A 16,392-nucleotide genomic window follows, 5' to 3' on the forward strand; every position below is an offset into this window, starting at 1 on the left:
AGGAGGATGAAAAGTAGAAGACATTGAAGATCTAATATGGATGTAATTGCAGTCCAAGAAGGATGGAAAGTACAGAGAATGGGAAGGAAGCAATATCCGAAGACAGAATGTAATGGCTGAGAACTTTCAGAAGCTGACGAAAGGCATTTAGCCTATATTTAAGAAGTTGCACAAACCTCTAGCAGGATAATTAAGAAAGTAATATTTTTAAAGTGCAAAAATAAAGTAACTTTCAAATCTAAAATTCTGTACCTAGTAAGCATATTCTTTAAATATGAAGGTGGATGAAAAATGTTTCAGGCAAAATACACTGGGAGAGCATATCCCTGATAAACTCTCACTTAAAGTACCTCTTAGCAGAAGAAAAATAATAGAAGATACAGAAAGGAATATGGAGCAATTAAAATAATAGGTATGAGTAAATCTAAATGAATGTTGACTTAGGAAACAGTATCTTTTTGGTGTGGTATGTGTATATGTATATCACATAGCAGTAAATGTGCTAAAAGCGTATGGAATTTATGTTCTAAGGTGCGTGCATAGTCTAGGAAGAGGGTAAAAAGTGCAAATATTAGATGATATGTAAATATCTGTTTTTGTAATGTCTAGAGTAGTCACTAAAAGAATAATAAGTACATATAATTACCAAGGTGTGGAGAGTTGTGGGGATGTGGAATAATCCGTATAAACAAAGGCCAAAAAAGTGAGAAAAAGAAATAAAGAACAGATGGAATATAATGAGGCCTTGGTAAGTTGGTAGATCTACAAATATACTATATACTAAATGTGAACAGACAAAATGTTCCAAATTATAAGACAGGTTTCGGACTGGATAACAAGGAAAATAGAAAAATGTGCTATTTTCTTTTTATGAGAAATATCTAAAAACTCAATATATAAAAGACTTAATGGGAAAAGACACACCATATAAATACTAACCAGAGGCAGAATGGCATAGTAGACAAAATCCATTATTTGAGATAAAGAGGGACACTTTGTAAGGATGAAAGGCTCTCTTCATCTGAAAGATATGAGTTGTAAATTTATACAGGTTATAAACTTACAAAAAAATGACAGAACTTCAAACTAATAGAAAACTCCATAGTCACAGTGGAAAATCTTACCACTTTACGCAATAATTGAAGCCGAGTAGTGTGGCAGGTACCTGTAAGTGCTAGCTACCTAGCTACTCAGGAAACTGAGGTGGGAGGATGCCTGAAGTCCAGGAGTTTGAGTTCAGCCTGGGCAACATAGCAAGACCTATCTCTAAAAAATAAATAAGTAAATAAATAACACAATAAGCAGACTAAAAAATCGGTAAAGATAGAGAAATAAGGGCCAAGCATGGTGGCTCGCACAAATAAATACACACATACATAACTGACAAAACAAGCAGACTAAAAAATCAGTAAAGATAGAGAAATAAGGGCTGGGCACGGTGGTTTACACCTGTAATCCCAGCTACTCGGGCGGCTTAGGCAGGATAATTGCTGGAACCTGGGAGGTGGAGGTTGCAGTGAGCAGAGATGGCACCATTGCACCCTGGCCTAGGTGACAAAAGCAAAACTCCATCTCAAAAAAAAAAAAAAAGATAAATAAGATTGAATAACACAATTAACATCTTATGGACATTATGGAACACTGTACCCCAAAATATACATTCTTACAATAAAATATTTTTAACTGACCATATGCTAAAGTCTTAAATTTGAAAAGATTGAAAGATACTATATATTTGGAAATGAAATTCTTGTGATAACTAAAGTCTGCTGATACACGATCCTGGAATTCTGGTTTAAAGGAAAAAAGTATTTAGAAGACATTACTGAGTCAAATGATCCAATTAAGAAGCATGGTCTATAGGTTAAAGTACTGTAACAAGGTCAGTTGTTTGTTTTTTTTTTAATTTTGCTATGAATACATAAGAAAATCCTTGTTTTTAGGAAATGCACACTTAATTTATTAAAGGGTTAAAGAGCTATGAGGAGGCAAACTAAAAAATTGATTAATCTGTATAAGGAGATATATGATCTCTATATGCTTGGAAATTTAACTTTGAAATTATTATAAAATAAGCAGTTTAATACATTTAAATCATCAACAAGGAATTCCAGTAGATACTAGAAAACATTTTGATTTGAATGGTAGTGAAAATATCAGTCAATCAAGCCTTGAGGTTTTTCTTTTTAATAACTGAAGCCATATTTGGAGGACAGTTTATATTATTAAATGCATATGTTGTATGTTAAGGATAAAGTCAATTCACTAAACATTTATTGCAGTTTAGGAAAAGTAGCAGATTAAACCCAAAGTAAGTGTGTTTTAAAAGAAACATAATAAAGACAAGTGTAGAAATAGTCAAAGCCAAAAATTCAGTCTTTCAAAAGACTACTAAATAATCAACAATTCTCTGTATGAGTGATTGAGAGAGCAGGCCCAAATAACCACTACCAGGAGTAGGAAGGTGGTGTTACTCCATATTTCAAATGTTATAATGAAAATTTTTACATGATATTGGAAAACTCTTAGAAAATGAAGTTTTTACCAAAACTTATGCTAAATACAATAGAAAGAATAGTCCTTTAATGTTCATTCATAATTTAAAACCTTCCCACAAAGAAAATTACGCACGCAAATGACACCGATAAATGTACCACATAGTTAAGGTAAAAATAGCCCCTTTTTGCCTGGCGCGGTGGCTCACACCTGTAATCCCAGCACTTTGGGAGGCCAAGGCGGGCAGATCACAAGGTAAGGAGATCGAGACCATCCTGGCTAACATGGTGAAACCCCGTCTTTACTAAAAATACAAAAAATTAGCCAGGCATAGTGGCAGGCGCCTGTTGTCCCAGCTACTCGGGAGGCTGAGGCAGGCAAATGAACCTGGGAGGCGGAGCTTGCAGTGAGCCAAGATTGCGCCATTGCACTCCAGCCTGGGCTACAGAGCGAGACTCCGTCTCAAAAAAAAAAAACAAAAAAAAACCCTTTCTTATACAGACTTGTCCGGAGAATGGCAAAAAAAAAATGAATTCTTTCCAACTTGTTATATGAAGCCAGCATAACTTTTACACCAAAACTGACAAGGAATAGAAATGAAAAATTATAGGCCAGTTTCACCCATGAAATGAATGTAAAAATTCCAAGAAATGGAAAATAAGTAGAAAACAGATGATTTGAGAGGAGGGGAAAACTTGCCTTAAATCTCGTAGTATTGTCATCTTTGGACAGTGTAATCACAACCAATTTGGCCTCATTTTGGGGATACAGAATTCATTTAACACGCCAAAATCATTGATGCTGAAACCTTTCATGTCATATTAAAAGAATAAAGGAAAAAGTATATGCCTATCTCAATAGAAGCAGTAGAAACATTCCATAAAAATTAAATATACATTCATAACATCTTAGCAAACTAGAAATAAAAAAAGAATTTCCTAAGCCTGATAAAGAAAGTAGAAAACGTACTTAATATTGGAATATTGAAAGTCTTTGCATTGAGATGAGGAACAACATAAGGGTGACCATTTTGACCATTTCATGTAACCTTATATTAAGTAAGTGTAGTAAAGAAAAAGTTTACTAAGATAAAAAAAACTTGAGTTGCCTATGAAAGTGTTTGAAATGTTGTTATTCACAGATATGATTATGTACAAAGGAAATCCAATGTAATTATTAACTGGGTATCCCCTTTTTCTAACTGGCAACCCTATTTAATTACATGTAAACATTTAAAATCACATTATATAAAATATGTTAATTTAGAAATATTGTATTTTGTACATTTTATAGGAAAACTTAAACTCTTGATATGTATCTTCTATATCATTGCCTTTCTATCTTCTCTAGAACTTCTCTTCAGTTATCAAACATAGTCTGGCAAAGTAAATGATCTTTCCTCACTTTCAAATTGGAAACTTTTTAAAGTGCTATATCTTATTATACTGTTGCTTAAAGTTTTATCACAAGGCATAACATCTAGAATTTTGCCCTTCTCTCTCTGTATTTATCCTGATTTTTCTTTGTGGCCCGTAGAACATAACTACCTATTATTTAAAAGTGGTCTTTTGAAATGTTTGTTTTCAGCAGGCTTGCATAATGTAGAAATTACAATATAGTTAATAAGTCAGATTATATATCATTGACTATTTTTTGCCAAGTCCACCAAGTGGAAGTGAACTCTGTAAACTTATAAAACTGAATGATGGATGCATGTGGTTCTCAAACTTTCAAAATATTTACGTGTCCATAATCTTTCTTGAAGGATAATTTGAGAGGTGGGGAAAACTTGCTTTATTAGGGATACATTTGATGTTTTACAAGATTGTTATATAAATTCTTTATAATCCTATTTTATGTTTTTATCAGTCTTTTTATTCTTGGACTTTTCCTCATATGTTTTTATATGAAATAATTTGCTTATTTCTTCAGATATCAATTTATAGAAGAAGCTTTTCAGAATCAGAAAGTGATCATAGATACACTAATCACCAAACTGATGGAAAAAACAAAATACATAAAATTCACAGGAAATCAGATCCAAAACAGGTAATTTTATGGTATTATATAATCATTTTTATATAATTTGTGAAGTATATTCACTTTTAGAACATTTTCCTTAACTCACAGTTAAGTAATAAGTTGTTAGATGACAGCAATAACACATGGTTGATAAGACTTTCCCAGAAACTTAGTTGGAAAGCATTCTTTTCTGCTGTAAAATTTCAAAACTCATATGATAATAAACTACACTTAGTATTTTGATAGCTCATTTATCTAATAGGTATTGATAACTTATTATCACTTATTTTCCAATTTTAAAGAAATACCAAGATTTAAATGCAAAACCAACCATTTTGTGCCAGTATTGTAAAATATTTTAACACTTGAATGAACCCTGAATTGTTATTTTAAGGTTTGCTGAAATTTGAGATGCTTGCCTTATGCTGTGATTTTTTAAAACTGCAAACAGGTGGAAATTGTAAGACACTAGGATACAGGGATTGTTAAACTGTTCCACACACTTTTTACTTCTTGCCTGATAAAATGCTTACTTAAACAATTACGTATTATGCCTTTTGTCCTGGTAAGAAAATCATCAACTGTCCAAAGTCTTAGACATCAGTGACCGGGGAGAACCACTAACCTCCGTGGAGCAGGGGCAGCTGAAGGTGTTGTCTAACCCCTTTTTAAATCCCATGTAGGGCACATACTGACATTTAATTTACACACCTACGAAATCCCATGACCTCTTCTGTTGTTTTACACACAAAAGAAATGTCACTGCCTACATAAGTCAAGAAATGTTCATTAGAATGAGCCAGAGTAAAAGAGACCTCACAGAGAATTTAAACGTTTTCCCATGTATCAGTTGTGTCAGCCTTTAAGACAGTCATCAATCTGTTATTATCATTTTGGAACACAACTGGGGGTGAAGCATTTGGAAATTTTTTAAGGTAATTAATTCCCTGTATTACCTGATTTCCTTAAAAGAGATTTTTAAACATAATTTTACTATTTCTTGATGCCCCAGCATCATTATTGTATCTATTTATTATTATGCATTATGTTGTATGTCTTTTAGTTTTTCTCGTTATCAGCTCTCATTTGTTTTTACCCCCCCCCCCTTTTTTTTTTTGAGACAGAGTCTCACTCTGTCACCCAAGCTGGAGTGCAGTGGTGCGATCTCAGTTCACTGCAACCTCTGCCTCCTGGGTTCAAGCAATCTTCCTACCTCAGCCTCCCAGGTAGCTGGGATTACAGGTGCCCACCACTGTGCCCAGCTAATTTTTGTATCTTTAGTAGAGATGGGGTTTCACCATACTGGCCAGCCTGGTCTCGAACTACTGACCTCAGGTGATCTGCCACCTCATTCTCCCAAAGTGCTGGGATTACAGGTGTGAGCCACCATACCCGGCCCTGTTTTTACCTTTCTCTTTGACACAACTATAGTTAATGAAATACTATTTCCTTTATTTACCATATTCTAATCAGAATAGTATATTTTGTCAAGTAGAATAATTGGTGGGTTTAAAATTTTTTTATTCTGAGTAATTGAAAATTTGTAATGAATATTTATTGAATGAATGAAGAGAGATAATTATAGGCATTTCTACCATCTAGTGGCAAAAGGTAGCAATTGTAAAATAATTAATTTTAAATTAAAGATCTGCCCTTAATGAAATTTATCCCTTTGACTTTTTTCTTACTGTTTCACTGAGCATATGGTTTGAGTTATGGTCAGAGTTTACATTTTTTTCTATGTATGGATGTCAATTTCTCCCACTATCATTTGTTGAAAAAACTATTTCCCTGTGGGATTATTATTCTGTTCCATTGTGTTTTTCTCATTGCTAGTACTTCACTTTCATGATCTTGATCATCGTAGCTTTTTATGGTAAGTCTTAAGATAGTGTTGGTGATTTGTGCTTTATTTCTTCTACAAAATTATAACATTGTAACAATTTTGATTTCTGAATTGAGGCAAAAATTAAAGAATCTTTGTTAAGTGCAAATTGCTTATATATCTTTATAACCTATCTGATTATAAAAGGGTACATTTATTAGAGTAACTGATATTCATTTTTATGCATTTGCCCCCATGCCACTGTTTTTCCCTTATTCATCCTATTCTACCATCATGAATACTTAAATGAGTTTTTTGAGATTGGTTGCTTCTCAGGCTTATCTGGTTCCCTTGATCCTGTAGTAATGTTGATGTCAAGCAATTATCAATTATCTTGAAGAATTTCCAGCAGGAAATAAAGTTTCTGCCAGTTTGGTCTTAAGTTTTGGAGGGTAACTATGGGAGAAGCTTACAGAAGAAATTAAGCTTTTAATTTAATCTCACAAAGTTTGGCGGATGCTCTGTTATTTTCTATAACATATTCTGGTGTGGTACCATATGTTTTTCTTTCTGTAAGAGTGTTGCGGGAATCAGGAGACTGGAGAGACCAGTAGGTAGAACAGGAGGATTTTATTGAGTGTACTCAGACCCAGCGGATTAACAGCCAAAGACTGGGCCTAGAACAAAGACCGGACTTGGCTTTTATACACAATTCTAAAAGGGGGTGGGCTACTTTGAAACAAGCTTACAGTGGTGTGAAGCATAGTGACACGAAAGCTCAGGTACAGAAGCAGAACAAAGGCAGTTAATCATACTTTGACAGGTTCATAACTCAGACTTACATATGATTCTTGCTATGCAGCTTAGATGGCTGTTATCTAGGGTTGCTCTAGTGCCTTGCACGGACTTATCTCATAACCTTCACTATGGTGTCTGAATGGCTACAATCCAGGCCCGCTCAGGCATGTCTCATGACCTTCGCTGAACTGCTTAGATAAAACAATACTTAAAGTTACTAGTTATAGAAAACAGGAATCAATAAATTCATAAGTTTACTCATACCGTAGGAGAAAGGAAAATAAAGAAAATTTGTTTTTTTCTTCTCCCCATGTTGAGGGAGTGCTGGGAGAGTCTTCAGAGCACATTCCTTTGAGCCCTAGCTTCTTAGATAATATTATCAAGACTTTCCTGGGTCTGGGCTGTGCCTATTTCTGCCTCTGGGATAAGTCAGCCTAATACAGGAAAGCTTGTTTTTCAAACTTGCTTTTCTCTTTTTAATTTTATTTTTCTTTTTTTCTTTAATTTCCCACCTCAAGAGAGGTATGTAGTTGATAAAACATGGTTATTTGGCTGCTAATTTTGCAAAGAATGGGTTAAGTAGCAAACTAGTATTTTTGTCTTTTTCTACTTAGGTGTGTGAATACTGTAGCAGTTCAGATTACTAAGAAAAGAGTATCACATGTACACTTTTCTAGCTTTTGGTTGCAATTAATATAGTAGAACTTGTTCAGAATCATGGTTTATAAATCCTTTTTAGTCCACCCCCACCCCCCATCCTTTTAGGTAGAGCATTGATTTTCCTGGGTGTCATCATAATTTTTCCAAACTGTATTTTCTTAAAATGTACTCATTCTTTTCTAACTCTATATATATTTTTAAGATTCAAGACTTAATTTTAAGATTAAGTGGTGATACCTTTCAGAAGAATTATATTTCTGCTGTCTCATCTTCAAGACAGTCAATTTAAAGTGAAGGACTCAGAAATAGCAGAGCTTCTAAGGGCTGAAAACATTTTGCTCTAATGTAGACATTAAAACATCAATTTTAAATATTATACAAAAAAATCTGCCTTATATTTTTCCCCCTTTTAATTTTCAGAATTATTGAAGTAAATCAAAATCAAAAGCAGGTGGAACAGGATATTAAAGTTGCTATATTTACATTGATGGTAGAAATAAATAAAAAAGGAAAAGCTCTACTGCATCAGTTAGAGGTAAGTGACTGCCCATGGGATAGTATATTGATTCAACATAGTATTTCCTAAAGTACTATGAAGTAGAAATCATAGTGCGTTTAATATAATTGTTTCATTTGTGATTTAATACTTTTTTTCTCCACTCCCAAGTTTTCCTTTGCTGAATTTTGTATTGTAGCTGACAATTTAAAACTTTATAATACACTGTGAATGTCTGATGACTGATTGTTTTCTTTATAGCACAAATTATAATGCCTTGCTTGTAGGAGGATCTCTGAATGTTAAACAGATGAGTTAAATTAACTGAAGTGAAAACTTTGCATCATAAGGGGGTTTAGTGGAGCAAAATTTTCTAGAAATATACCCTTCAGTTTAGTTCTCAAGTATATATATTCATCCCTGTGAGAAGTTAGGTGAAAGAGTACTGCTAGCCCTGCCCTCAACATTTTATAATTCTAATTGCGAGAGCAGCACTTGGGGAGATATGCCCAAGGCACTTAGTTGTTTCTCACTGCAGGTAAGAAAAACATTACTATCATCCTCAGCTTTTTAAAACTCATGAAGGTCAAGATCCAAACTTGTTTTTTCTTCAAATAATAGAAAGTTATAACACCTACATGATACATTAATCTATAATATTAATTGCATGATTTTTAAGTATTCCTTTAGTATGTTGACATAGAAAGCATATTGATACAGTAAAGAAGCAAATGAGAAAAAAATAAAAGAATCCTAATGTTTGAAGATTTGAGGAAAAAATAAGACTTCTAGAAATAATTTAGATAATTTTCTTTATGTCATAGTTTGCCAAATTATAAGGTTTCTGTCAGAAAGTTCTATCCCTTCTGGGAAAGCATGGTCATTCCTGTGTATTACCAGCTGTACAGGAAACAAAGACTAAAATAATTCTCTGTTCTTTTGGAAATGTAGTTATTTAGTGAGGAAGTATTCTGGGCAGGAAGAATCAGACCCCATTTATAGTAACTATTTGTTCAAGGTCTGTGACTTAAAAAAAAAAAAAAAAAAAATTAAGTAGAAATTTAAGTTTCTAAAACTGCTTAAAATCAAATATCACTTTGATTTGCTTTCCCAGATACTACTAGTGCATACATTACTATGTCTGTGTTTTCAAACTTTACTGTGTACATCAGAATCACTTGAAGAGCTTTATAAAGAAAATGACCAGACTTGCAAATATTTAAGAATGAACCTGGTCAGTATATATCTACTGATGACCAGGTTCATTCTTAAAAAATAATTTTTTTTTGAGACACGGTCTCACTCTGTTGCCCAGATGGAAGTGCAATAGCATGAATCACGGCTCACCACAGCCTCCACCTCCTGGGCTCAGGTGATCCTCTCATCACAGCCTCTCGAGTGATTAGGACTACAAGTGTATGCCACCATGCCTGGCTAATTTTTTTTTTTTTTTTTTTTTTTTTTGAGAGGGGGGGTTTTGACACATTGGCTCAGGCTGGTCTCAAACTCCTGGGCTCAGGCAGTCTGCCTGCCTCAGCCTTCCAAAGTACTGACATTACAAGTATGAACTACCCCACCTCCCCCCCCCCCCCCCTTTTTTTTTGAGACAGTGTTTTACTTTGTTCTCCAAGCTTGAATGCAGTGATGTTTTCACTGCAGCGTTGACCTCCCGAGTTCAAGCAATCTTCCCACCTCAGCCTCCTGAGTAGCTGTGCAACCACACCTGACTAATTTTTTATTTTTGTAGAGATGAAGTCTCACTCTAGTGAATTTTCTTATTTTACTTTTTAGAGACAAGGTCTCAGTTTGTCATCTAGGCTCGAGTGTAGTGGTATGGCCTTGGCTCACTGTAGCCTCAAACTCCTGGGAAACTGGGACTACAAGCGATCCTCCTGACTGAGCCTCCTGAGAAGCTGGGACTACAAGGCGTGTGCTGCCACTCCTGGCTAATTTTTTTTTTTTTTTTTTGTAAAGATGTGGTCTTGATATGTTGCCCAGGCTGGTTGGAGTCCCTTTTAAAGGCAAATAAACATAACCCCTTTTATCTGTTAAGACTCATAAGAAATTGGCTGAAATAGATATTTAGGATAGAAGGCCAAAAAACCAGGGCTTCTGATTCTTAATTCTCAACCTTCTTAAAAGTAAACAATTTCTATTCCTACTAGAATGTTTCAAACACTTAATAAATTTTTACAGAGGTCAAAAATAGCCTACTAGGCAAATTACTGTCTCTCTGAACTTAAATTACATATGGCAGAGTCATTGGCTGTTACCAGTCCCTCAGACAGACAACTGCAATTTCCCCCTTAACTCAGTGTAGCTCAAGTGTATTTTCCAAATCTGGAACTGACTAGGGCCAGGATCTGGGTTCACTTTTTATTGAGAATGTAAGTCCATGTTGTAGTATAGCAATTTTAGTTTTAAACTTTTCTAATTTATCTGAGACAGTAGAAAGTCCTGTTCTCCTTTTTCCTTGCTAGATCTAGGATGAGGTTTTTGGATAGGAACCTTTAAAATACCCAAGTTCAGTGTGCTCTACTTTTGATTATCTGCCTTCTCTAAGGAAAGTACATACATACTTCCCTTAGAGAAATCTATATTATTTTATGTATCTTTTCTTAAAGTGCATTGGCACAATCGTGCATCTGTTGGCTCCCATGGTAATTCTCAATAGACAGAAATAATGTGATGCCTTTTAAAAAAATTACCACATACAAAGGATAAGTGTCATCTACAACACAGCATGACTCTGTTTTGCACAAACTACTTGCAATTGCAACTGTGAAGTAGAATCCCTAAAAGGTGAAATCATATGATTGAGTAAATTACGTGATTGAGTTACTTTACAGGTTTGCTGGATAGTACATCTGTCTTATTTGTGAATTTTGAATTTCATAGGCTTTTATTGTATTATAGCTAATCTATCCTTTTTTATGTATTGTAAGATGCACGAACAGAGTTAACTCCCAGAATAGGTAAGGCCCCTGATCCAGGGTCTTGAGGGCTGAGGGGCCACATTTGGGATGCAGTTTTTTGCTATAGTGAAAATGATCCTTTGTACTAATAGGGAAAACACTAAGAGTATTTTTAGTTTCAGTAAATTGAGTACTTAGAGATTGTAGTTATTCTAATTTGTTTACCTGGAAATGACCATTAAAGTCTGTGTTACATGCTGATACTAATTTTGAAATTATTTTCTTGTTTTCAGAGCCTTGCAAAGGACCATCGCATGAAACTTATGCAACAACAACAGGAAGTGGCTGGACTTTCTAAACAATTGGAGCATGTCATGCATTTTTCTAAATGGGCAGTTTCCAGTGGCAGCAGCACAGCATTACTTTATAGCAAACGACTGGTAAGATAAAGTATGCTATTTAATATACTGTATAAATGCACAGTAAAACAATGGAGCCATTGTAATGCTTGAAATTTATTCTGTTTGTGCGTTAATGCATTTTACCTATTTCTAATATTTATCAAAATATTTTGGTTTAAATATTTTTACCTGGCATAATTTGGATGTAATTTCAGTTTTAATTTGTCATGAATTCCTTCTTTGTTCTTTCCAAGTATTTACTGTCTTCATAGCAATTGAACTTGATACCAAAAATAAGGACGATAGTGAACATTTTCTGATTACCTATAGTGTGGCAGGTACTAATTCTAAGAATTTCCATGTAATATATAAACTTTTACATCATTCTTATGAGATATACCTATTCACCTCCATTGTACACATGATGAAACTAAGGCAAGTGATTATGTAACATGTCTAACATCACACAATAAGAGGTATAGCCAGGGTTTATAATATGATCTCAGACATGACCTGAGCCTGTGTTGTTGTTGGTGCTACACGGCAATCTGTGGTGTTGGATGTTTTTGCCACAGAAAAATAGCTCTGTGATTTGGTGAACTATTTGACACTGGTCTAGAACCTTGCTACGTAACATGTGACTACCACATCACTTGAGGATTCTGGTCAGGAGGTCTGGGGTGGGGCTTGTGAATTTCTAACAAGCTTGCAACTAACGCTGATGCTACTTGGTCTGTGGGCTGTGCTTTGAGTAACAAAGATAGAGAAGACATTTAGCTACATTCTTTAAAATTCCTGCTTTACATTCATCTTATTAAAGATTCAACAGAGATTTATACTCCAAAGTATACTATAAACCGTAGGTTCAGTTCCAGACTATTGCAATAAAGCAAATATCATAATAAGCCTAGCCATACAGTTTTTTTTAAGTTTTCCGGTGCATATAACTGTGTAATAGTATTATGTTTTAAAAAAAACAAGGTATATACCTTAATTAAATAATCTTTTTTTTTTTTTTTGGTAGACGGAGTCTCACTCTGTCACCCAGGCTGGAGTGCAGTGGCGCCATCTCTGCTCACTGCAAGCTCTGCCTCCCGGGTTCACGCCACCATTCTCCTGCCTTAGCCTCCTGAGTAGCTGGGACTACAGACGCCTGCCACCACGCCTGGCTAATTTTTTGTATTTTTAGTAGAGACGGGGTTTCACCGTGTTAGCCAGGATGGTCTCGATTTCCTGACCTCATGATCTGCCCGCCTCGGCCTCCCAAAGTGCTGGGATTACAGGCGTGAGCCACTGCACTCGGCCTAAAGAATACTTTATGGCTAAAAATGTTAATCATCTGAGCCTTCAAGAGTCAATCTTTTTGCTGATAGAGATTTTGATGGCTACTGGGATTGTAGTTGCTGAAGGTTGGGATAACTGTGGCAATATCTTAAAATAAGATGACAAGTTTACATTGATTGACTCTTTTTTAATGAAAGATTTCTGCATAGCATGCAATGATAATTTGATAGCATTTTACCTACAATAGAACTTCTTTCAGAATTGGAGTCAGTCCTCTCAAAGCTTGTAGCTGCAGTATCACCTAAGTTTATGGAATATCCTAAATTCTTTGTTGTCATCTCAACAATGATCACAGCATCTTCACCAGGAGAAACCACTTTTCTGTGCTCATCCATAAGAAGCAACTGTTCATCCATTCAAGTTTGATCATAGGATTGCAGCAATTCAGTCACATCTTCAGGCTCTACTTCTAATTCCAGTTCTTTTGCTGTTTCTATCACATCTGTAGTTCCTTCTTCACTGCAGTCTTGAATTCCTCCAGGTCATCCCTAAAGGTTGGAATCAACTTATTCCTAACTCCTGTTAATATTGGCATATTTATCTCCTCCCATGAACCACTAAGGTTCTTAATGGCATCTAGAATAATGAATCTTTTCTAGAAGGTTTTTAATTTACTTTGCCCAGATCCATCAGAGGAATCACTGTGTATGGTGGCTATTATACTAGCCTTATGTAATGTATTTCTTTTCTTTTGTTTTTTTTGAGATGGAGTCTCACTCTGTCACCTAGACTGGAGTGCAGTGGCGTGATCTCAGCTCACTGCAACCTCTAGCTCCCAGGTTCAAGCAATTCTCCTGCCTCAGCCTCCCAATAGCTGGGACTCTAGGCATGCACCACCATGCCCAGCTAATTTTTCTATTTTTTTTTTGTAAGAGACGGGGTTTGCCTATGTTTTCCAGGCTGGTCTTGAACTCCTGACCTCAAGTGACCCGCCTGCCTCGGCCTCCCAAAGTGCTGGGATTACAGCATGAACCACTGCACCAGCCACATAATGTATTTCTTAATAATTATTTCTTAAATAATACTTGAGGCCATGCACCTATAATACCAACACTGAGAGGCTGAGGCAGGAGGCTCACTTGAGGCTTGGAGTTCAAGACCACCCTGCGCCGCAGGGTGAGACCCTATCTGTACCAAATGGAAAAAAAAAGACATGAGAATCAGAATTACTTCTTGATTCATGGGCTGCAGAATGGATGTTGTGTTAGCGGGCATAAAAACAACCTTAATCTCCTTATATATTTCCATGAGAGCTCTTAGGTGACCGGTTGTATTTAATATTTTAAAATCCTTTATTTTCTGAGCAGTGTGTCTCAAAAGTGGGCTTAAAATAATAACTAAAATATATTGTAAGTAGGTGTGCGGTCATCCCGCCTTTATTTTCACTTATAGAACACAAAAACAGTATAGATTTAGCATAATTCTTAAGGGCTCTAGGTTATTTGGAGTGGTCAGTGACCATTGGCTTCAACTTCAAGTCACCAGCTGCATTAGTCCCTAACAAGAGTCAGTCTGTCCTTTGAGGATTTGAAGCCATGCATTGTATGAAATTTCTAGATGGCATCATCTTCCAATAGAAGTCCGTGTCATCTACATTGAAATGTGTTATTTAGAGTAGCCACCTTCGTCAATGATCTTAGCTAGATATTATGATTAATTTGCTGCAGCTTCTACATTAGCACTTGGTGCTTCACCTTGTACTTTTATGTTGTGGATACTGCAGAATGGATGGTTTCTTTCCATAAATCTCATGGACCAACCTTTGCCACCTTAAAACTTTATTTTGCAGCTTCCTCACCTCTCACCTCTCAGCTACCTCACCTCTCACAGCCTTCATTGAATTAAAGAGAGTTTTAGGACATTTCTCTGAATTAGATCTTGGGTTAAGGAAATGTCATAGCTGGTTTAATCTTCTATCAAGACCACAAAACTTTCTTCCTGTCAGCAACAAGTCTGCTTGGCATTCTCATCGTTCATGTGTTCACTGGAGTAACACTTTTGATTTCCTTCAAGAACTTTTCCTTTACATTCACAACTTGGCTAACTGGTGCGAGAGGCCTAGCTTTCAGCCTGTCTCAGCTTTGGACCTGCCTTCCTCAGTAAGCTTACTCATTTCTAACTTTCGATTAGTGAGAGTCATGCAACTCTTCCTTTCACTTGAACACTTAGAGACTATTGTAGGGTTATTAAATTGTTGCGTCTGAGACTAGGGAGGCCTGAGGAGAGGAAGAAAGAATGGCTAAATTGGTGGTACAAACAGAGTATACTATTTATGTTTGCTCTTACGTGGAAGTAGTTTGTGATGTCCCAAAACAGTCACAATATTAACATTAAAGACCACAGATCACTGTAACAGATTATTGTTAAGAATTACCAAAATGTGACAGAGACACATGAGCATGTGCTGTTGGAAAAATGGTGCTGATTTTCTCAATGTGGTGTTGCAAACCTTAAATTTGTAAAATTTACAGTACTTACGAAGTGCAGTAAAGCAAAGCTCAGTAAAGTGAGGTGTACTTGTATTACTACCTCCAAATCAAGTTTTCTGTCACCTATTCCAAAAAATGGAAGTCCAGAAATTATCTATACAATTTTAAAATAAGAGAATGTGATTCTGGATAAACTTTATGCAATAACTTCGAATATTGAGTCACATCAGAGTTCTGTAACTTTTCTTAATAATGAATTGTATTTAATTGTTAGGATTTGTTTTCCTTTCATAATTATCAGTGCTATGGTTTCTATCCTGATTTTTATTTTTTCATTAGTTTTAATGGAAAACATCTATATACTATATACCTTCTGTATTCTGTTACTTATATTTTTCTGAAAGTCAAATAGAAAAGGGATAGAGGGAATAGAGAATTATGTTTTTCAACTTAATCCATCATGACTATGTATGTGTAAGATACATTATTCACGCAATCAGATAAGCATTCCTTCAATTTCCTTATCAATCTAAAAATGTGTTTTTCATTCTGTTCTGATTTTTTATTGTATTATGGAGAAAATAAAAACAGGAGATGGGATAAATTAATTTACACAATGATCTGTTGAAATAGGAATGAAAGAGATAGTCATCTGTATGATACATAGAAGAAAATAGGAACAGTGAATCATATAGTACTAGTGTTACCATTATCTTGGTTAACTAAATTTTAAAACACTGTGGAACCCAAGTGAGCATTGATGCATTTCTAGTGGCAGCTATAGATAACAATTTGCCTGTAATGCGTGCAGAGCTGAGGTTTGTGATTATTTTTAAACATTTAGAAGATTTTCTAACTTCAGAAAATGTGAAAATCATTATATTGTATAACTCTATTCTCCAGAGTTCTGCTTTGTAAATATAGCCATGTTTACTTAGGTTATCCTTTAAATGATGGATTTTATATGCTTAAAAAATGAAAATGAAATGCCTAGCAGCCCTGAAAC

At 35.2% G+C, this 16,392-nt stretch overlaps 1 protein-coding gene across 2 annotated transcripts in view; it reads left to right on the top strand.

The window, feature by feature from the left end:
* The window catches only part of LOC103226979 (transcription intermediary factor 1-alpha), a 121,911-nt gene that overhangs the window by 61,049 nt on the left and 44,470 nt on the right, over positions 1-16,392 (top strand). For both annotated transcript variants that reach the window (XM_073009379.1, XM_073009380.1), the window contains exons 5-7: positions 4,429-4,545; positions 8,222-8,336; positions 11,506-11,652. In XM_073009379.1, coding sequence (XP_072865480.1) covers positions 4,429-4,545; positions 8,222-8,336; positions 11,506-11,652 — 379 coding nt within the window. The remainder of the gene's footprint in view (positions 1-4,428; positions 4,546-8,221; positions 8,337-11,505; positions 11,653-16,392) is intronic.

The sequence above is a fragment of the Chlorocebus sabaeus genome, chromosome 21, assembly GCF_047675955.1.
Source record: "Chlorocebus sabaeus isolate Y175 chromosome 21, mChlSab1.0.hap1, whole genome shotgun sequence".
In the NCBI taxonomy this organism is placed as follows: domain Eukaryota; kingdom Metazoa; phylum Chordata; class Mammalia; order Primates; family Cercopithecidae; genus Chlorocebus; species Chlorocebus sabaeus.